Here is a 16,587-nt window from a genome sequence, read left to right on the forward strand (position 1 = left end):
ATAGTGTGCGTGCACCAAATTGATAGAAAAGAAAAACTTTCACTTACAAGTGAAAATTAATATTATTAAATCGTAATACTAAGCAGCAATGATACTAGAATTTTTTTTTTTTTTTAACATACAATATTATCTTCATTAAAGGATGAGAAAGTGGGCTAAATCTCATAATGAGCTAATAATAATGTAGTTTAAATTCATATTTGACGAGAATCAAATCTAACATCTCTCATTTACAAGTAAAAATGAACACTATTACACAGTAGTAGCAAGAGGTGACAGTAGAAAATTAAATAGGCACGAATAAACTTTTTATGTTTTTGTCGTTATTATAGGATTCAGCTAATCTTCGGATCTTTCTCTGGGGATCCAGCCGGACGATTTTATTATGTCCGTTGGATGAGATCGTGTGGCCACAGATTAATTGTTTTTTTAAAACTCCTCTTCGCAAAACGAGGTAGCCAGGTCTACTCTCCTTCCGTTCTCTTCAGTCTTCCCCTTCTCTTTGTTAGGTTCATAACACACTTGCACCGGTCCCTGCAATGTTTTGCTCATATTTCTCTGTCGCTGGTGCTGTCTTCTCCTTTTCCATCTCCATCTCTATCTCTGCGCAACTTTATTTTAATTTCTAAATTACGGGTTTTTTTATTTGGAAAAATCCTTTCCAAAAGTCTTTTTTCCCTATGGGCTAATTCATCTCGTACCTCTACTCCAAATCTCTCCTGGGAACCTTCCACCCCGTCTTTTTTTATCCGCATCAGTGGCTTCTTTTTGGTTAGCAGAGGGACGACTATTCAAGGATTCACCAGATCCGCTGGTAGTATTCACCCTAGCCCACAGAGGAAATGAAGGCACAAGTCCTCGGGCGCCTTGAAGCAAGTCCAAGGGACATGCCCTGAATCAACTGCTAGTTGAAGGCATATCTCATTGGGCGTGGGAAAGAATTGGGAACCCCCATTTCTTTCTTTAAATTTGGATTCATTTCCTTCGTCTCTGTCTGTCTTTCTCTCAATTTGTAAACAATCAATGAAGAAAATATCGAAAATTTCGTCCAATAATTTTTGACAACCCAAGAACCGAGCTAGTTAGAGCATTAAAAATTACAGAACAAGAATTTCCTTGAATCTTGGTTATCCATCACGTAGGAGAATTAGAAATAAATAAATAAATTTTGAATTGTTGAATTTATGGGGAAGGTGGAGGAGGAGGAAGAGCAGAGAAAGTAAGGTCTTAAGATGAAAGGAAAGAGGAAGAAGACCTCGTTTTGCAGAGAGGAGATGGATAAATAAACAAATAAATAAATCTCTGGCCGCACGATCTCATCTAACGGCCAGAATGAAAGCATTCCGATGGATCCCCACAGAAGGGTCCGGAGATGATCTGAATCCGTTATTTTAGGTTAGTGAGTTTGCTTAGCGAGGTAGGTTGCTTAGTGAGTAAAAGAGGAAAGAAAAACGATTGGCAGTAAGGATTACAAGTCTTTTTCGGTCATTTAAAGTCGCTTACGCTCATATCACTCTCGGCACTTTTTCACGGTTTCTCAATAAAACCTTATTCTTTCTCCTCACTCTCACTCTCACTCTCACTCTCAAGGTACTCAAATCAAACCCTAATCATTCTCTTAAGCACTCGCTTTACGGTACGATTTTCGGTTAATTAGGTTTGATTGATTTGATTTGGGGTTTGTGGATCTGCATGTTTGGTTGGAGAGAAGATTTAGGAAAAAAAAAATTGGGAATTAATCGTAGGAATATATGTCCTTCAATCAATCAACATTGGATAAGAACGAGACGCAGTACCTGAAAACAGGGCGATCCGCAAGCTCTAATCAGCAGCACAGGGGATACGCACCCGCTTACGCTAAGGGCACCGGCGCCGCTGTAAGTGTAACCAGTGTAAATCCTCAAGTTTCCGGTATGGTTCCTGCACAACGTGGCGACGTACAAAATGGAGCTCATAATTCACAACCCCAATTGCATGGTACAGATTTCGAAGTTTCACTTCTATCAGTCTAGAAATTTATTGGATAATATCATGATTGTTTTGTAGATTAAAATCTGCGTTTCCCATTTTGTTTGATTTTCATTTCTTGGTAATGTTTTCCTACGATTGATATAATGTAGGAGGTTCCGATGTACCCATTGCAAGCACAGCTCCCCAGACAGCTGACGCATTAGCCCCTCAGAGATGCTCCCGAATTGTTCCAAAGCCTCCGACTTCTCAATCTGTCTCCGTGACTTCTGACACAAGAAAACCCACTACACCAGCAAAGCGTAAGTTCACACTCTGGACCATGGGGATGTTGTAATCGATGTTGGGGAATGTCGGCATATTTTTACTGTTATATAGCAACGTTACGATGTCAATGCTAGATTTTCTTGGCAGTTTTCTCCCAAATAGGTGATTTAGTAATGTGTTCTAAGTTGCACGGATATGGATACGGTGACACGCGACACGATAAATTAAAAAAATAGGATACGGACACGGTTAGGACATCTCAATTAAAATATAATAAATTATAATAAATATTACATATATTAAAATAATACTACAAATTTATAGTTAAACATGGATGTATAAGGATTCCTGGTGATAAAGCCTCTAAATGAATATGCTTGCCTCTGTGTTTAACTAAGCATACCCCACGTGGAAAGAGAACCAAATAAATGAAAAAATAATAATAACATCATTTATATTGATAAATGCAAATAATCAGGTATTAATATTTTCTGTTGGTTTTAGCCCCAGGAGATGCGTCCAAGGGCGTTGCCTTTGAGCGTGGTTTTATAAGCCCTGGTTTCATGAATGAGATGCAGCCCCAAATGGGTCCTCAGATACCTCAGATGGGCAACTTGGGGATCAGCATGGCGTCACAATGCCCCCAGCAACTGGGTAGGAAGTTTGGCGGCCCTCGTAAAATTCCTATGAATATTACACATGAAGAGTTGAGGCTTGATAAAAGGACAGATTCATATCCAGATGGTGGGCCATCAGCCCCCAGGACTCACCCAAACATTCCTCCTCAATCCCAGCCTATTCCATCATTTGCACATCCTCATACTACCACCTATTATGCCAATTCTTACAATCCCAGTCCCCTATATTATTCTGCTTCAAGTTCTCATCCCTTAACTAGTAGTCATATGCCACCCAATTCACAAGCACCGAGGTTCAGCTATCCAGGCAGCCAGGCTTCCCAACATGTACCTTTCATTAATCCGTCATCTCATAGTACCCCGCCTGTTAGCAAGTCTGGGTCCCTTGTACACAATGTGTTGGATCCACCTAACCTGGAACATGCACGCGATGTACGTAATGTAAGTGCCTCTGTTCCATCCGCAACTGGTCCTGTTGTAATCAAACCACCTGCTGGAACGGTTGGACAGAAGGTTGTCGACCCATTGCCAAACAGCTCAACTGTTGTTGAAAAAGGTGAATTATCCAAGCCTTTGAGACAATCAGGAGAAATTATGCAATCCGCGGGTGACCAATCCATCCTTAAATCATTGCCGGTGATGGAAAAAGTATCTGCAAGTGCAACTGCTACTGCTTCAGTTGAAAAACAGGTTTCAAATCTTTTGTCCTCTTCTTCAGATGCTCCAACTGAGGAGTCTGTACCAGTTGTGACCACCACTGAACCCAGAAGAATTATTGACAGGCAAGAAGGGGCTGCAAGACTTCACCATCGCGGGAGTGGAATCATGGATAATGATAGATGGAATAAAGGAGGTGCTGCCAATTTCCGAACTGGCCAAGTACCAAATTTTGGTGTTTTGAGGAATCCGCATGCACCGAAACTGGAAACCTCAGATACTGGAGAGCAGGTCCGTGGAGCGGATGATTCTGACAAAGATGGACATGAACATGGGGCGAAGCAATATTCCAGAGATTTCCTTTTGAAGTTTTCTGTGCAATATACGGAGCTTCCAGAAGGTTTTGAAATTATGTCTGATATAGCACAGATCTTGAATGCTAATGTGAATGCTGCTCCTTCTATTTATTATGATTCGCTCCCTAGTCCGGGAAGAATTGTTGATAGGCAAGGAGGGGCCGCAAGACTTGACCGTCGTGGGAGTGGAATAATGGATGATGATAGATGGAATATGGGAGGTGCTGCCAATTTCCGAACTGGCCAGGGACCAAATTTTGGTGTTTTGAGGAATCCGCATGCACCGAAGCTGGAAACCTCAGATACTGGAGAGCAGGTCCGTGGAGCGGATGATTCTGACAAAGATGGACATGAACATGGGGCGAAGAAATATTCCAGAGATTTCCTTTTGAAGTTTTCTGTGCAATATACGGAGCTTCCAGAAGGTTTTGAAATTATGTCTGATATAGCACAGATCTTGAATGCTAATGTGAATGCTGCTCCTTCTATTTATTATGATTCGCTCCCTAGTCCAGGAAGAATTGTTGATAGGCAAGGAGGGGCCGCAAGACTTGACCGTCGTGGGAGTGGAATAATGGATGATGATAGATGGAATATGGGAGGTGCTGCCAATTTCCGAACTGGCCAAGTACCAAATTTTGGTGTTTTGAGGAATCCGCATGCACCGAAACTGGAAACCTCAGATACTGGAGAGCAGGTCCGTGGAGCGGATGATTCTGACAAAGATGGACATGAACATGGGGCGAAGAAATATTCCAGAGATTTCCTTTTGAAGTTTTCTGTGCAATATACGGAGCTTCCTGAAGGTTTTGAAATTATGTCTGATATAGCACAGATCTTGAATGCTAATGTGAATGCTGCTCCTTCTATTTATTATGATTCGCTCCCTAGTCCGGGAAGAATTGTTGATAGGCAAGGAGGGGCCGCAAGACTTGACCGTCGTGGGAGTGGAATAATGGATGATGATAGATGGAATATGGGAGGTGCTGCCAATTTCCGAACTGGCCAGGGACCAAAGTTTGGAGTTTTGAGGAATCCGCGTGCACTGACACCAGTTCAGCAGCATGTTAGAGGAATCCTGCCTGGGCCTGCTCACTCTGTTGGTCATCAGGAAGGGATGCAAAGAAATAATTCTGATGCTGACAGGTGGCAGAGAGCTGCGAATTTTCAACCTAAGGGCTTGATGCCTTCTCCTCATACTCCATTACAGGTGATGCACAAAGCTGACAGGAAGTATGAAGTGGGTAAAGTGAGTGATGAAGAGCAGGCCAAGCAAAGGCAGTTAAAGGCTATACTGAACAAGTTAACTCCTCAAAACTTTGAAAAACTATTCGAGCAAGTGAAAGCTGTTAATATGGATAATGCGATGACTCTAACTGGTGTCATTTCACAGATCTTTGACAAGGCTCTTATGGAGCCTACTTTCTGTGAGATGTATGCTAACTTCTGTTTTTATCTTGCCGGAGAGTTGCCTGATTTCAGTGAGGACAATGAAAAGATAACTTTTAAGATATTGCTTTATAACAAGTGCCAGGAGGAATTTGAGAGGGGAGGAAGACAGCAAGAGGAGACCAATAAGGCTGATGAGGAGGGTCAGGTGAAACAGTCTGAAGAAGAAAGAGAGGGGAAAAGAATCAAAGCGCGAAGACAAAGGTTGGGTAATGTTAGCTTGATTGGGGAGCTATACAAAAAGAGAATGTTGACCGAGAGAATAATGCACAAATGCATTGAAAAGTTGTTTGGTCAGCAACAGACTCCAGATGAGCAAGATATTGAAGCTTTGTGCATACTAATGAGCACAATTGGGGAGATGATTGATCATCCGAAAGCCAAGAAGCACATGGATGCATATTTTGAAAGGATGAAAAGCTTATCGAATAACATGAAATTATCTTCTAGGGTTAGGTTCATGTTGAAGGATGCAATTGATTTGAGAAAGAATAAATGGCAGCAGAGGAGCAAAGTTGAAGGACCAAAAAATATTGAGGAAGTGCACAGAGATGCTGCACAAAATGTTCCTTCAGAAAATGTGTTGACTGAAGACCGTCTTAGAGATATGTCTTTGGCAGCAATTAGAGAATTTTACAGGTATATTCTTATTTTTGAGAGAGCAGTCCTGTCGCATTACTTTTTTTTTGGGGTTAAGAAATTCTTGTCTCATGCATGCTTTAGACTTCTAATTATTTTTTGTAATTTTCTTAGTTCAATGCATCTTTCAGATGTGATAATTCTCTGCGTGCTAAAAAAAATCTTCCGATGATTTGCTTAATGTGATTATGCGTTCAATTCTTGAAAGGAAAGTGGGGCATGTGTGTTCTGAGCCTGGGGAATGAATAAGACTTAGGAGCAATGGTTGGTCGTCTCCAGTTTGTTTGGTCGACTTCAAGTTGCATAAATAGAATCGGGATTGTTTGTCTCTGGCATTGAATGGACCCCACAGGGGGTGGTACAGAATGGAAAAGGAATAAAACAATCAAAGTAAAGGAGTTGAGTTAGTTGTGATGGAATTTTTTGTGCGATTACTTGTTTGCTATGTTATAAAGTGGTAGGCACAATTCGTTGGGACTCTCGTAAATGTAGTTGGTGTCAGAATATGGGATCCACCGAGGTTCAGTCATTGGCTTTCCAAGAACTCGTTTTAGATTACGTTCTAGATATATATGGTTTGATGTATTATACAACTTCTGATAACCCTTGTTAAGATTTTTCATATGCTCTTCCTTAATTTTGTTTTCCTTTCTATTTTCAGTGCTCGAGACGAGAAAGAGGCTGCTTTATGCATTAAAGACTTGAACTCACCAAGCTTCCATCCGTCGATGATATCTCTTTGGGTCACAGACTCTTTTGAGAGGAAGGACGCTGAAAGAGATCTCTTGGCAAAGCTTCTAGTCAACCTTACAAAGACCCATGATGGAACTTTGAGTCAATCTCAGCTCATCAAAGGGTAAGGGAAAGTTTACATCTGCATTTGGTTATTGAAACTGACGGTCTTCTGGGTATTGTGCGTTTTTCTATTATTTAATTTCTTCTTTTATCTGCCCAGGTTTGAAACTGTTCTGTCGACCTTAGAGGATACGGTGATTGATGCCCCGAGAGCACCAGAGTTTCTTGGCCTTATCTTTGCCAAGGTCATTTTAGAGAATGTCGTTTCCTTTAATCAGATCAGGCAATTAATACACGAAGATGGAGAGGAGCTTGCAGGCAACATTCTTGGGAACGTCTTGGAGATTATCAAGTCGGAGAAGGGAGATAACGGTTTGAACGAGGTCCGTACGTCCTCCAACTTGCTGTTGGAGACTTTTTGACCCCCAGATACTCTCAACTCACGGATTCTAGAGAAATTTATTTAGAGATTGGTGATGCTCATTGTAATCGTGCTAGAAGGAATTCGTGACTGGTAGCGTTCAGAAACTCATAATAATTTGCCTGCAATGAAGAACTTTTGTACCGAAACTATGATTGCACTATGCATAATATCGTGTATGTATTCTATTATATCCCAAAAAAATGTAACTATACTGCAAATTCATATGTATTTGTAAATTATTAAGACCTCAAAACTTTGCATTTTCTTTTTGTATTTATTTCGAGTAAGTGTTTTTTTATTTTTTTATTTTTTTATTTTTTTTATTTTTTATTTTTTTGAAATTATTGTGAATATAGCAATTGGTTGAATGGTTCGGATATGTATTTAGGATAGTTTATGATGGAACAAATGCTTCCTCCCATCCTTTCAATGAATATGTTGTTTTTGTTGCGAGAGAAAAGTAACGAGTTAATTGTATAGATCTATAGAATTGATAATTTGATACTCTACCTTTTTTTACGATATATACAACGATAAATTTGTACTAAATGAAATGATGAAGGGTAAATTTATACTCTACTTTAAATTAAACTAAATTATAAGATGATTGAAACTCAAGTGACATGCGTATTACATGTGCAATTTTGATGATTAAACTTGGGTCAACAATTGCTTGCAAGAGCCTAAAACAAAAACAAATCCAACTACCAGACGCTTTTTTCTAGTTTATTTTTTTGGTATATTTGTTTTTTCTTCTAGTTAATGGACACTAATTAATCAGAGTAAGTACACACTAATTCTGCTACGGTGTTATTCTCGTCCAGTGGAGGGGTTTCTTAAAAAGGTGGTCACGTGATCGTTTACGTGACAATTTAACGAATATATTGACAAATTTTTCACGGAATGACCAAAATGATTTACAGTAGACAATAATGTAGGACAAGATTGGGGTGAATTTTTGTGAAGAAAAGTAAAGAAAATGGAGCGCTTTAAAACTGACAAGGAATGACGCATTAGAGAAAATCTCCACTCAAATACCAAATATGGCGTTCAAATAGGAAGAAGAATATTGTGTTGGGATTTTTTGGTTGCTTGAGAAATGGACTGAAGGAAGACAAAAGGATTCGGCGGGAATTTATATATTTGGCGTACGAGCTCCGTTTTGAGCCGATGATACCTTTTCGAAAAGAGTGCAACATCCCAGTTCAAACTCACTACTTTGTCGCAATGTATGATTAATTTTAGCCATCCGGGGTTGTTTAGAAGTCCAAAACTGCAAAATAAACTTTGTAATAAATTTTGAACTTTTCAATTTCTGTTGGAATTCATGTCATTTTAATTCCCTAAGACCCTTGAGCTTCCCTAAGGCTGTGTTTATGTCTTTTTAAGTTGTTTGGCTTCCAATGTAATTCATCAATTTAAGAATTAATCAAACAACCTTTTCGGTTTTCTTTCAAAATCTAGTGGACTCCAGAATCCTTTGTTCTTCAAGATTTACGTTTGTAATCCTTCACGCTCGTGATGCGTCAATTAGTATCAAAGCAAGGATTTGCCCTGTTCTTTGGCAATTGATTATGGGAGAAGCAAAACCCTAAGCGGCGTTGTTCATAAGGAAATGGCAATAGATGCGGTGTGTGAAAAGAGAATTACCCCAAGCCACCCTCATCTAGTTGATGTTGAAGATATTCCTATTTTCTTGGGAAGTGATTGCATTGAAGGTTTTCTCTTGTGGGTTGAGGACGTAGAGAAACTTTTCAAGATACAATCAATTCCGGAAAGGAAGATAGTGAAGATCGTTGCTTCTTGTTTTGATGGTGATGTGCATTTATGGTGGGATCAAATGCAAGAGTCTAGGCAAAAACAAGGTAAAATCCTATCACTTGGCGTTGGTTGAAGTGACTAATTGTTAAGCAATCCTTTTTTTTTATTTATACAAATTGTATTTGGCAAGTACGGGTCAAGCAATCATTAGAAAATAAGCTAAAGTGATGAAGAATGATATTTCATTATGCCAAGAAACGGTGGAGGTCAAGCTGGAAGAAATGAACAAGTAATTTTGGTTATTGAGAATCTTATTGAAGATCTCCTAAAACATGACAACTCACAAGTGGAGACTCAAGAAATTCAAGGTATGGGTGATTATAAACTGCTATGACTTTTGGAGAATCAACAATCTACTAAATAGGGGTTAAATTCCATTGTTGACCAAACAAGAAAATTGGGGAAAGAAAATATTTTGATTATCGATGGCATATTTCAATCTTGTTTATGGAATCAATTTGATGATTATTTCACCTACTTTCACTAAAAGTTGGGCTTCTCGAGTTGAACTTTTAGTGCTTCTCGAGTTGAAGAATTTATTTGCTTATTCTTTCTTAGGACTACACCTGCGGTTTGATTCTCGTTTTTGGAGATATGTAGACAGTCCTATTCGGATTCAACCAAACTCCCAATCAACACTATTCTCCCCTCCCTGGAGATCATGGGCAAGTCCGACTTGATTTTGCCTCCGTCCTTGGATGTGCGCAAATTTGATTCCAACAATTGATACTCTCATTGACAAAGAACTCATATTTCCCAGACCAGCGTCCCTTGCCATGAGTAATAACGAAAGCCGAAAGATCCTGGAAAATAAAGAACTTTGACCGATGTTCCAGAGACAACCATGAAATCCCAAAAGTCAATACGAAGATTAATCTTCTAGGAAGGAAATCGCAAAAAAGTTACAACGTCTTACAAATATAATAAGGGAAGGACATCCTACATGACCTGCGCATTTTGATTAATTTTAGAGAGGTGTATTCAATTGGGAATTTGAGAGATTTAAATAAATTTACAAATCCATGGATTTTTATGGACTTTAATTTATTTGTAGAGATTTTATTTAAAATTTGGATTCAATTCCCTCGAAATCTCATGGGAGAGAGGTGAGATTTGTGGATGCTTAATATACACTATGAAATCTCTCCAATTCCTTCTAATTCCTCAACTTTTTCAAATTTTTTTTGTTTTTATTTTTTATTTTTTTGAAACAAACGAGAAAAGATAGGTTGAGCTTAGCCTCACAATAGGTTAGCAATAATGTGGTTCAAATTCGCTTTGGCGATAATCGAACCTAAGTCTTCTCACTTAAAAGGAATACCACTGGACTGTAGTACTCAATAAAAATCAAATTCTAAAATACACCAAGAATGCTATAAACTTCTTTAAAGTCATAATTGAATACATCCGGATTTCTAAGGATTTTAATATACTATCTTAAATTCATAATTGAATACACATTGAATTTCATAGAATCACTTAAATTCATGCTTGGATAACACCTAGATTCATTAAATGAATTAAAATCCCTCAAAATTCCAATCGAATACACCCATTTAAATGCCTTGTGCTATTTTTTATTTTATTTTTATAAGAATTGAACATAATCATAGGTAGAACCATGATGATAGACTAAATTCACTCTTTCGTTCTTTTTCTTTTCTGTATTTTTTTTTTTTTACTGCATGGAGAATCGTCAATAGTTTTGTGAGTCATTGTAAAACCAGGCCTGGTAGACAGACTTTCATGGTGTAAAAACTACCTCATGGAAATCGAGAGAACGATATCAACTCCAATTTGGGATGAAGTCCATGCTAGTCATAGAAACGAACAGAAAAAGGAGGCATCGAGTCGATCCCTACTAAATCAAATTGCTCCGTCTCCAAGAACATCGCCAACCCCATAATCCTCGACGCCCATTTGTACGCAACTCACCATTCAACCTGCAAGCTCAACCTGACTTAGAACAGCAACGTTTGACGAATTTAGGTACACTCCCTACTTTGCTGAACCCACGATCAACATCGTCATCCTATTTCACAAATCGAACTGGAGCCACATTGTGCTCTATCTCGGTCCAACATGGCGACCCAGATGTTGGAAGCTAAATAGTTTCTGAAGTCAAGGGATCGAAAGCAACAAGGATCTCCCGAGCTTGGATTCGGTCTGCATCGAAGAAGAAAGAAGAAATGAACGGTTTTAGTCACCAACGGCTAGTTTAAATTTAAATGTATGTGTGAGTGTATGAATGACAAGTGTACACTCCAGATTAAATCACTTAAACTTAAATGAAGGGCTAGGATTCAATCTGGGGTAGTAAGGCTGAAATGGTTGTTAAGCCTATTGTCAATCACTTTCTTAAACAAGTATGGGTCGTGGCAATGCACCATACCCTACAAGGATTTCTCTACTTAATGAAATTAGTGATGCTGCATTTTGCACAGCCTTGAAGCTGTGAGTACCAACTCTAAGTTCTCTCCATTCTCTATTATTCTAACCCTAAGAAACTGATCCAAAACGATTAACCAAAAACATAAAAAACAAACAAACTTTATCATGGCCTCAGAGCCTAGTTTTTTATCTTACAACTTTCTGGGCGTAATTTGTGCAAAGGTGAGATCTTTGGAAGCACCTACGTAGTGTCCTCAACAACAACAACAACAACAACAACAACAACCAGCAAAACAACCCTGCAAATGAAGGGATCCAACAGTAGCAGTGAGCTAAAAGCTCCAGTCTTTGATGGGGGAGAACTATGATTTTTGGAGAATAAGAATGACAACCATTTTCAAGTCCTATGATTTATGGGATATGGTTCAATACGGGTATGAACTACCTGAGATAGAGGTCGATGCTCTAGAGGAGGATCTCACAGAAACACAACTCAAAACACTGAAGCAGAATCGAATGGAGGATGTTAGAGCACTTGGAATCATCCAAGGTGCTGTCTCAGACACCATTTTCCCGAGAATAGCAAATGCAAATACTGCAAAGGGAGCTTGGGAATTTTTATAGCAAGAATACAGAGGAGACACTAAAGTCAGAAAGGTAAAACTTCAATCCCTTAGAAGAGATTTCGAGTATACAAGAATGGGGGACAATGAGCTGTTAAAAGACTACTTTACTAGGCTATTTGATGTTGTAAATAAAATAAGAACATATGGTGAGGAACTGCCTAATGAAGGAATTGTCCAGAAACTATTGATTAGTTTGACTAAACCTTATGATTCAATAGTGAGTGTCATTGAAGAAACCAAAGACACTGAAACTCTTAGTGTGCAAGATGTGATGGCATCTTTAAGAGCTTTTGACCAAAGGCTTGAGAGGCATGCTGATTTTGCACCTGAGAAAGTTTTTCAATCACTCAATGTTGGATCTAGTAGTCAAGCTAGTGCAAGCAAACAAAAACCACAGTGGAAAGGCAAGAACAAGAAATGGGAAGGAAAGGGGTATCAAAACCCTAAGCCTAACCAAGGCAGCAACTCAAATGAAGGTCTAAGAACCAAGTAGCAATGCAAGCACTATGACAAATTCCATCTTAGAGAGTGTTGGTTCAAGGACAAGCCTAGATGCCACAAATGTAACAAGTTCGGGCACATCATGAATGATTGCAGATCAAAGAATGTGGTGAACTGTGCAAATCAAGTGAAAGAAGAAGCAAATGTGTTATGTGCTTTTAGTGCAAAAATGGAGAAAAACAATGAAGTATGGTACATTGACAATGGCTGCAGCAACCATATAACTGTACATGAGTCATTACTCATTGACCTTGACACAAACTTAACTGGAAAAATGAAAATAGGAGATGGAAACATTGTCAAAGCCACTGGAAGAGGAACTCTAGTCATTAACACCAAGAAATGAAGAAGATGCATAAGGGAAGTGATATTAGTGCCTGGATTGGATAAGAGTCTACTCAGTGTGGGTCAAATGATGAAGCATGGCTATTTCCTACTTTTTGGCGGAACTGTGGTTGAGATGTATGATGACAGGTCCCTATCAAACATAGTGACTAGAGTAGAAGTGAAAAACAGAAGCTTTCCACTTTTATTGAAGTATCTAGAGGAAGTGGCAAGAAAAACAAGTGTGACAGGTTCTATAAAGCTATGGCATAAGAGGCTTGGTCATTTAAACATGACAAGCTTACAAAATCTGCAAAAACATGAAATGGTGCAAGGTATACCAAAGATGGATCAATGCAATGAAACCTGTGAAGGATGTGTGTTTGGCAAGCATCACAAAGATCTATTTGAAGCTAAAAAGGCTTGGAGGGCAACAAAGCGACTCGAATTGATTCACACAGATGTTTGTGGACCAATGCAAACAACAATAATCAATGGACCAATGCAAACAACAACAATCAGTGGAAATAGGTATTTCCTAACCTTTATTGATGACTACTCACGGATGTATTTGGTGTATTTCATGAGGTTCAAGTCTGAGGTATTCACAATATTCAAGAAATGATAGGGGAGGTGAGTACACTTAACATGAGTTCAATGTATTCTATGAAGATGTGGGATTGGAGAAACACCTCATAGTGGCATATTCACCACAACAGAATGTCATTGTAGAAAGGAAGAATAGGACTATAGTTGAAATGGCTAAGTCTATGATGCATGAGAAGAACATGCCCTATACATTTTGGGGTGAAGCAGTAAATATTGTAGTGTACCTATTAAATAGGTGTCCTACTAAAGCATTGCACAAGAAGACTCTATTTGAAGTGTTCAGTGGCAAAAAGCCTTCTGTGAGGCATCTGAGAATGTTTGGCTCAGTGTGATATACTCACATTCCTCAACAACTAAGGCACAAGTTGGAGAAATCAAGCAACAAGGATGTTTTTATAGGTTATGGAACCAGTGAGAAAAGGTACAGAGTTTAAAATCTGTCAACTCAAAAGATAATCCTATCAAGGGATGTTATCTTTGATGAAGACTCAACATGGAATTGGGAAACAAAGGTAGAAGAGAATGACAATGTCTCTCTACAACTTAATCTCAACGAAAGGCAAACAACAGAGCATATGGAGACCTCAATTCAAGAAGAAGTCACAAAGAATAATGACATACAAGGGACTCCACAGTAAGTAAGCATGAGTCCATAACCAACTCAATCATAGATCACAACACCAAGTTCAACTCTAGTGAGGTTGAGAAGCTTGGATGAGATCTATGCTACATGTAACTACTGTGTAGTGGAACTAGAATCATATGAAGAAGCTGAGAAAGACAAAGCTTGGAAGAAAGCAATGAAGGAAGAACTTGAAATGATTGAGAAGAATTACAATTGGGAACTTGTAAATCGACCAAGTAACAAGCCTGTGATTAGAGTGAAATGAGTGTACAAAACCAAGCTCAACCTAGATGGTTTTGTGCAAAAGAACAAGGCTAGGTTAGTGGCCAAAGGTTACTCACAGAAGTCTGGTGTAGACTTCAATGAAACCTTTGCTCGAGTAGCAAGTTAGACACCATAAAGACCTTGATAGTCCTAGTAACCAAGAAGGGTTGGAAATTGCATCAATTAGATGTCAAATCTGCATTTCTAAATGGAGTGCTAGAGGATGAGGTGTTTGTGAAACAACCTCAAAGGATCACAAGTCAAGAGTTTCTAGCAAATGTGTACAAGCTAATGAAGGCTCTCTATGGCCTAAAGCAAGCTCCAAGAGCTTAGTACAGTGAGATTGATTCCTATTTCACTGAGGAAGGACTTTAGAAAAGTTGTACTGAAGCTACACTCTACACTAAGACAGAAAGCAACAACAAGACACTCATTGTCTCAATATATGTGGATGATGTTGTCTACACTGGAAATGATACTACAATGATTGAAAAGCTCAAAGAAGAGATGATAAAGAGGTATGAAATGACTAATCTAGGCCTCTTGCATCATTTTCTTGGCATTGGGATAATTCAAGAAGCAAGTAGAATTTTCATTCATCAAAGGAAGTATGCTGAAACTTTGCTTGAAAAGTTTGGGCTAAAGGGATGTAAACCAGTCTCTACACCCCTAATTGCAAATGAGAAGCTTAAGAATGATGATGAAAGTGAACCTGCAGATGTTAGTCTCTACAAAAGCATTGTTGGCAGTCTATTGTATCTAACTGCAACAAGGCCGGATCTAATGTTCTCAGCAAGCCTACTTTCTAGGTTTATGCAGAATCCTAGCAAGATACACATGGGGACAGCAAAGAGAGTTCTAAGATATGTGCAAGGAACACTTGATTATGGCATCAAGTAAGAAATGGGGAAGTCAACTATCTTAATTGGATTTTGTGACAGTGACTGGGGTGGCAATGAAGATGATAACAGAAGCACATCTAGCTATGCTTTCACTTTTGGTTCAGGTGTTTTCTCATGGGCCGCTGTGTAGCAACAAAGTGTTGCACTATCCACAGCTGAGGCAGAGTATATGAATGCATCAAAAGCTACAGCTCAAGTTATTTGGCTAAGGTTCATACTTAAAGACTTTGGGGAATTACAGGTTGATGCCACACCACTTCTGTGTGACAACACCTCTGCAATTGCCATGACCAAAAACCCAGTATTTCATCAGAGCACAAAGCACATCAAAAGGAGATATCATTTCATCAGAGAGGCATTGCAGGACAACACAATCAAGCTACTCTATTGCAGCACAGAATATCAGATCGCAGACATTTTCACAAAAACATTACCGAATGAAAGATTCAATTACCTGAGGAGATTGCTTAGATTCACTCCCAGAAGCAATTTAGAAGGGAGTGTTGGAAGCTAAACCGCTTCTGAAGTTGAGGGATCGAAGGCAGCAAGGAATTCTCAAGCTTGGATTCGGTCTGCATCGAAGAAGAAAAAAGAAATGAAGGGTTTTAGTCACCAACAACTAGTTTCAATTTTAATATATGTGTGAGTGTATGAATGACAAGTGTACACTCTAGATTAAATCACTTAAACCCAAATGAAGGGCTAGGATTCAATTTAGGGTAGTAAGGCTGAAATGGTTGTTAAGCCTTTTATCAATCACTTTCTTAAACAAATATGGGTCATGGCAATGCACCATACCCTACAAGAGTTTCTTTACTTAATGAAATCAATGTTGCTGCATTCTGCACAGCCTTGAAGCCGTCAGTACCAACTCTAAGTTCTCTCCATTCTCTGTTATTCTAACCCTAAGAAATAGATCCAAAATGATCAACCAAAAACATCAAAAACAAACAAACTCTATCACCAGATTACTCTCTGAAACCGACTATATTATGACACACTGGATTTGCACCATCCGTTTCGTAATCCACCTCATCTTCTCTGTCCAATACAGACAGTACAATCTGTAGTGCTTAGTTAACTCGTGTGCTCTACTTCAGTGACGTCATTTGCCAAACTCATGGCTTACATCATAAACTGAAACATGCAACTCTCACCAGACTCGTAACAGAATTATAGAGAATTCCGCTCACTCGACCCAATCTAACTATTATGAGGCAAGTTTGATTTGCAACAACCTTGGCTCTACGCAATAATTTTGAACAAAGAACCTATGCACTAAGTCTAATGCAGTTTGGCTACTCCATTTATCCTAATCTGGGGTGCTTAGC

The 16,587-nt window shown here is 38.9% G+C and overlaps 2 protein-coding genes across 4 annotated transcripts; both read left to right on the forward strand.

The window, feature by feature from the left end:
- Nucleotides 1-1,596: 1,596 nt before the first annotated feature.
- On the forward strand, nt 1,597-7,453 carry LOC137733410 (eukaryotic translation initiation factor 4G-like). 3 transcript variants are annotated; one of them, XM_088697909.1, is made up of 6 exons: nt 1,600-1,977; nt 2,121-2,270; nt 2,740-3,726; nt 4,489-5,974; nt 6,636-6,830; nt 6,930-7,453. In XM_088697909.1, exons 1-6 carry the CDS (start codon nt 1,752-1,754, stop codon nt 7,189-7,191), a joined length of 3,306 nt encoding a protein of 1,101 aa, XP_088554035.1. In that variant the 5' UTR covers nt 1,600-1,751; the 3' UTR covers nt 7,192-7,453. The 3 variants fall into 3 exon arrangements, with proteins under 3 accessions (XP_088554033.1, XP_088554034.1, XP_088554035.1); XM_088697907.1 differs by having other exon boundaries at nt 1,597-1,977; nt 2,740-5,974; XM_088697908.1 differs by having other exon boundaries at nt 1,597-1,977; nt 2,746-5,974.
- A 4,651-nt stretch (nt 7,454-12,104) lies between these two features.
- LOC148695620 (uncharacterized) lies at nt 12,105-12,878 on the forward strand. The gene is made up of 2 exons (XM_088697352.1): nt 12,105-12,463; nt 12,629-12,878. Exons 1-2 carry the CDS (start codon nt 12,105-12,107, stop codon nt 12,876-12,878), a joined length of 609 nt encoding a protein of 202 aa, XP_088553478.1.
- The last annotated feature ends 3,709 nt before the right edge of the window (nt 12,879-16,587 follow it).

This window comes from Pyrus communis, chromosome 7 (genome assembly GCF_041283825.1).
Source record: "Pyrus communis isolate YQ-2024b chromosome 7, ASM4128382v1, whole genome shotgun sequence".
NCBI lineage: Eukaryota > Viridiplantae > Streptophyta > Magnoliopsida > Rosales > Rosaceae > Pyrus > Pyrus communis.

What these genes read in the sequence shown, in the direction of transcription:
- LOC148695620 (XM_088697352.1), top strand. Translation starts at nt 12,105, where the DNA reads ATGGGGGACAATGAGCTGTTAAAAGACTACTTTACTAGGCTATTTGAT. An exon ending in AAGAAATGGGAAGGAAAGGG is followed by an intron (nt 12,464 to 12,628) that starts GTATCAAAACCC and finishes GAATGATTGCAG; the next exon opens with ATCAAAGAATGTGGTGAACT.
- LOC137733410 (XM_088697907.1), top strand. Translation starts at nt 1,752, where the DNA reads ATGTCCTTCAATCAATCAACATTGGATAAGAACGAGACGCAGTACCTG. An exon ending in GCAATTAGAGAATTTTACAG is followed by an intron (nt 5,975 to 6,635) that starts GTATATTCTTAT and finishes TTCTATTTTCAG; the next exon opens with TGCTCGAGACGAGAAAGAGG. An exon ending in CAATCTCAGCTCATCAAAGG is followed by an intron (nt 6,831 to 6,929) that starts GTAAGGGAAAGT and finishes TTATCTGCCCAG; the next exon opens with GTTTGAAACTGTTCTGTCGA.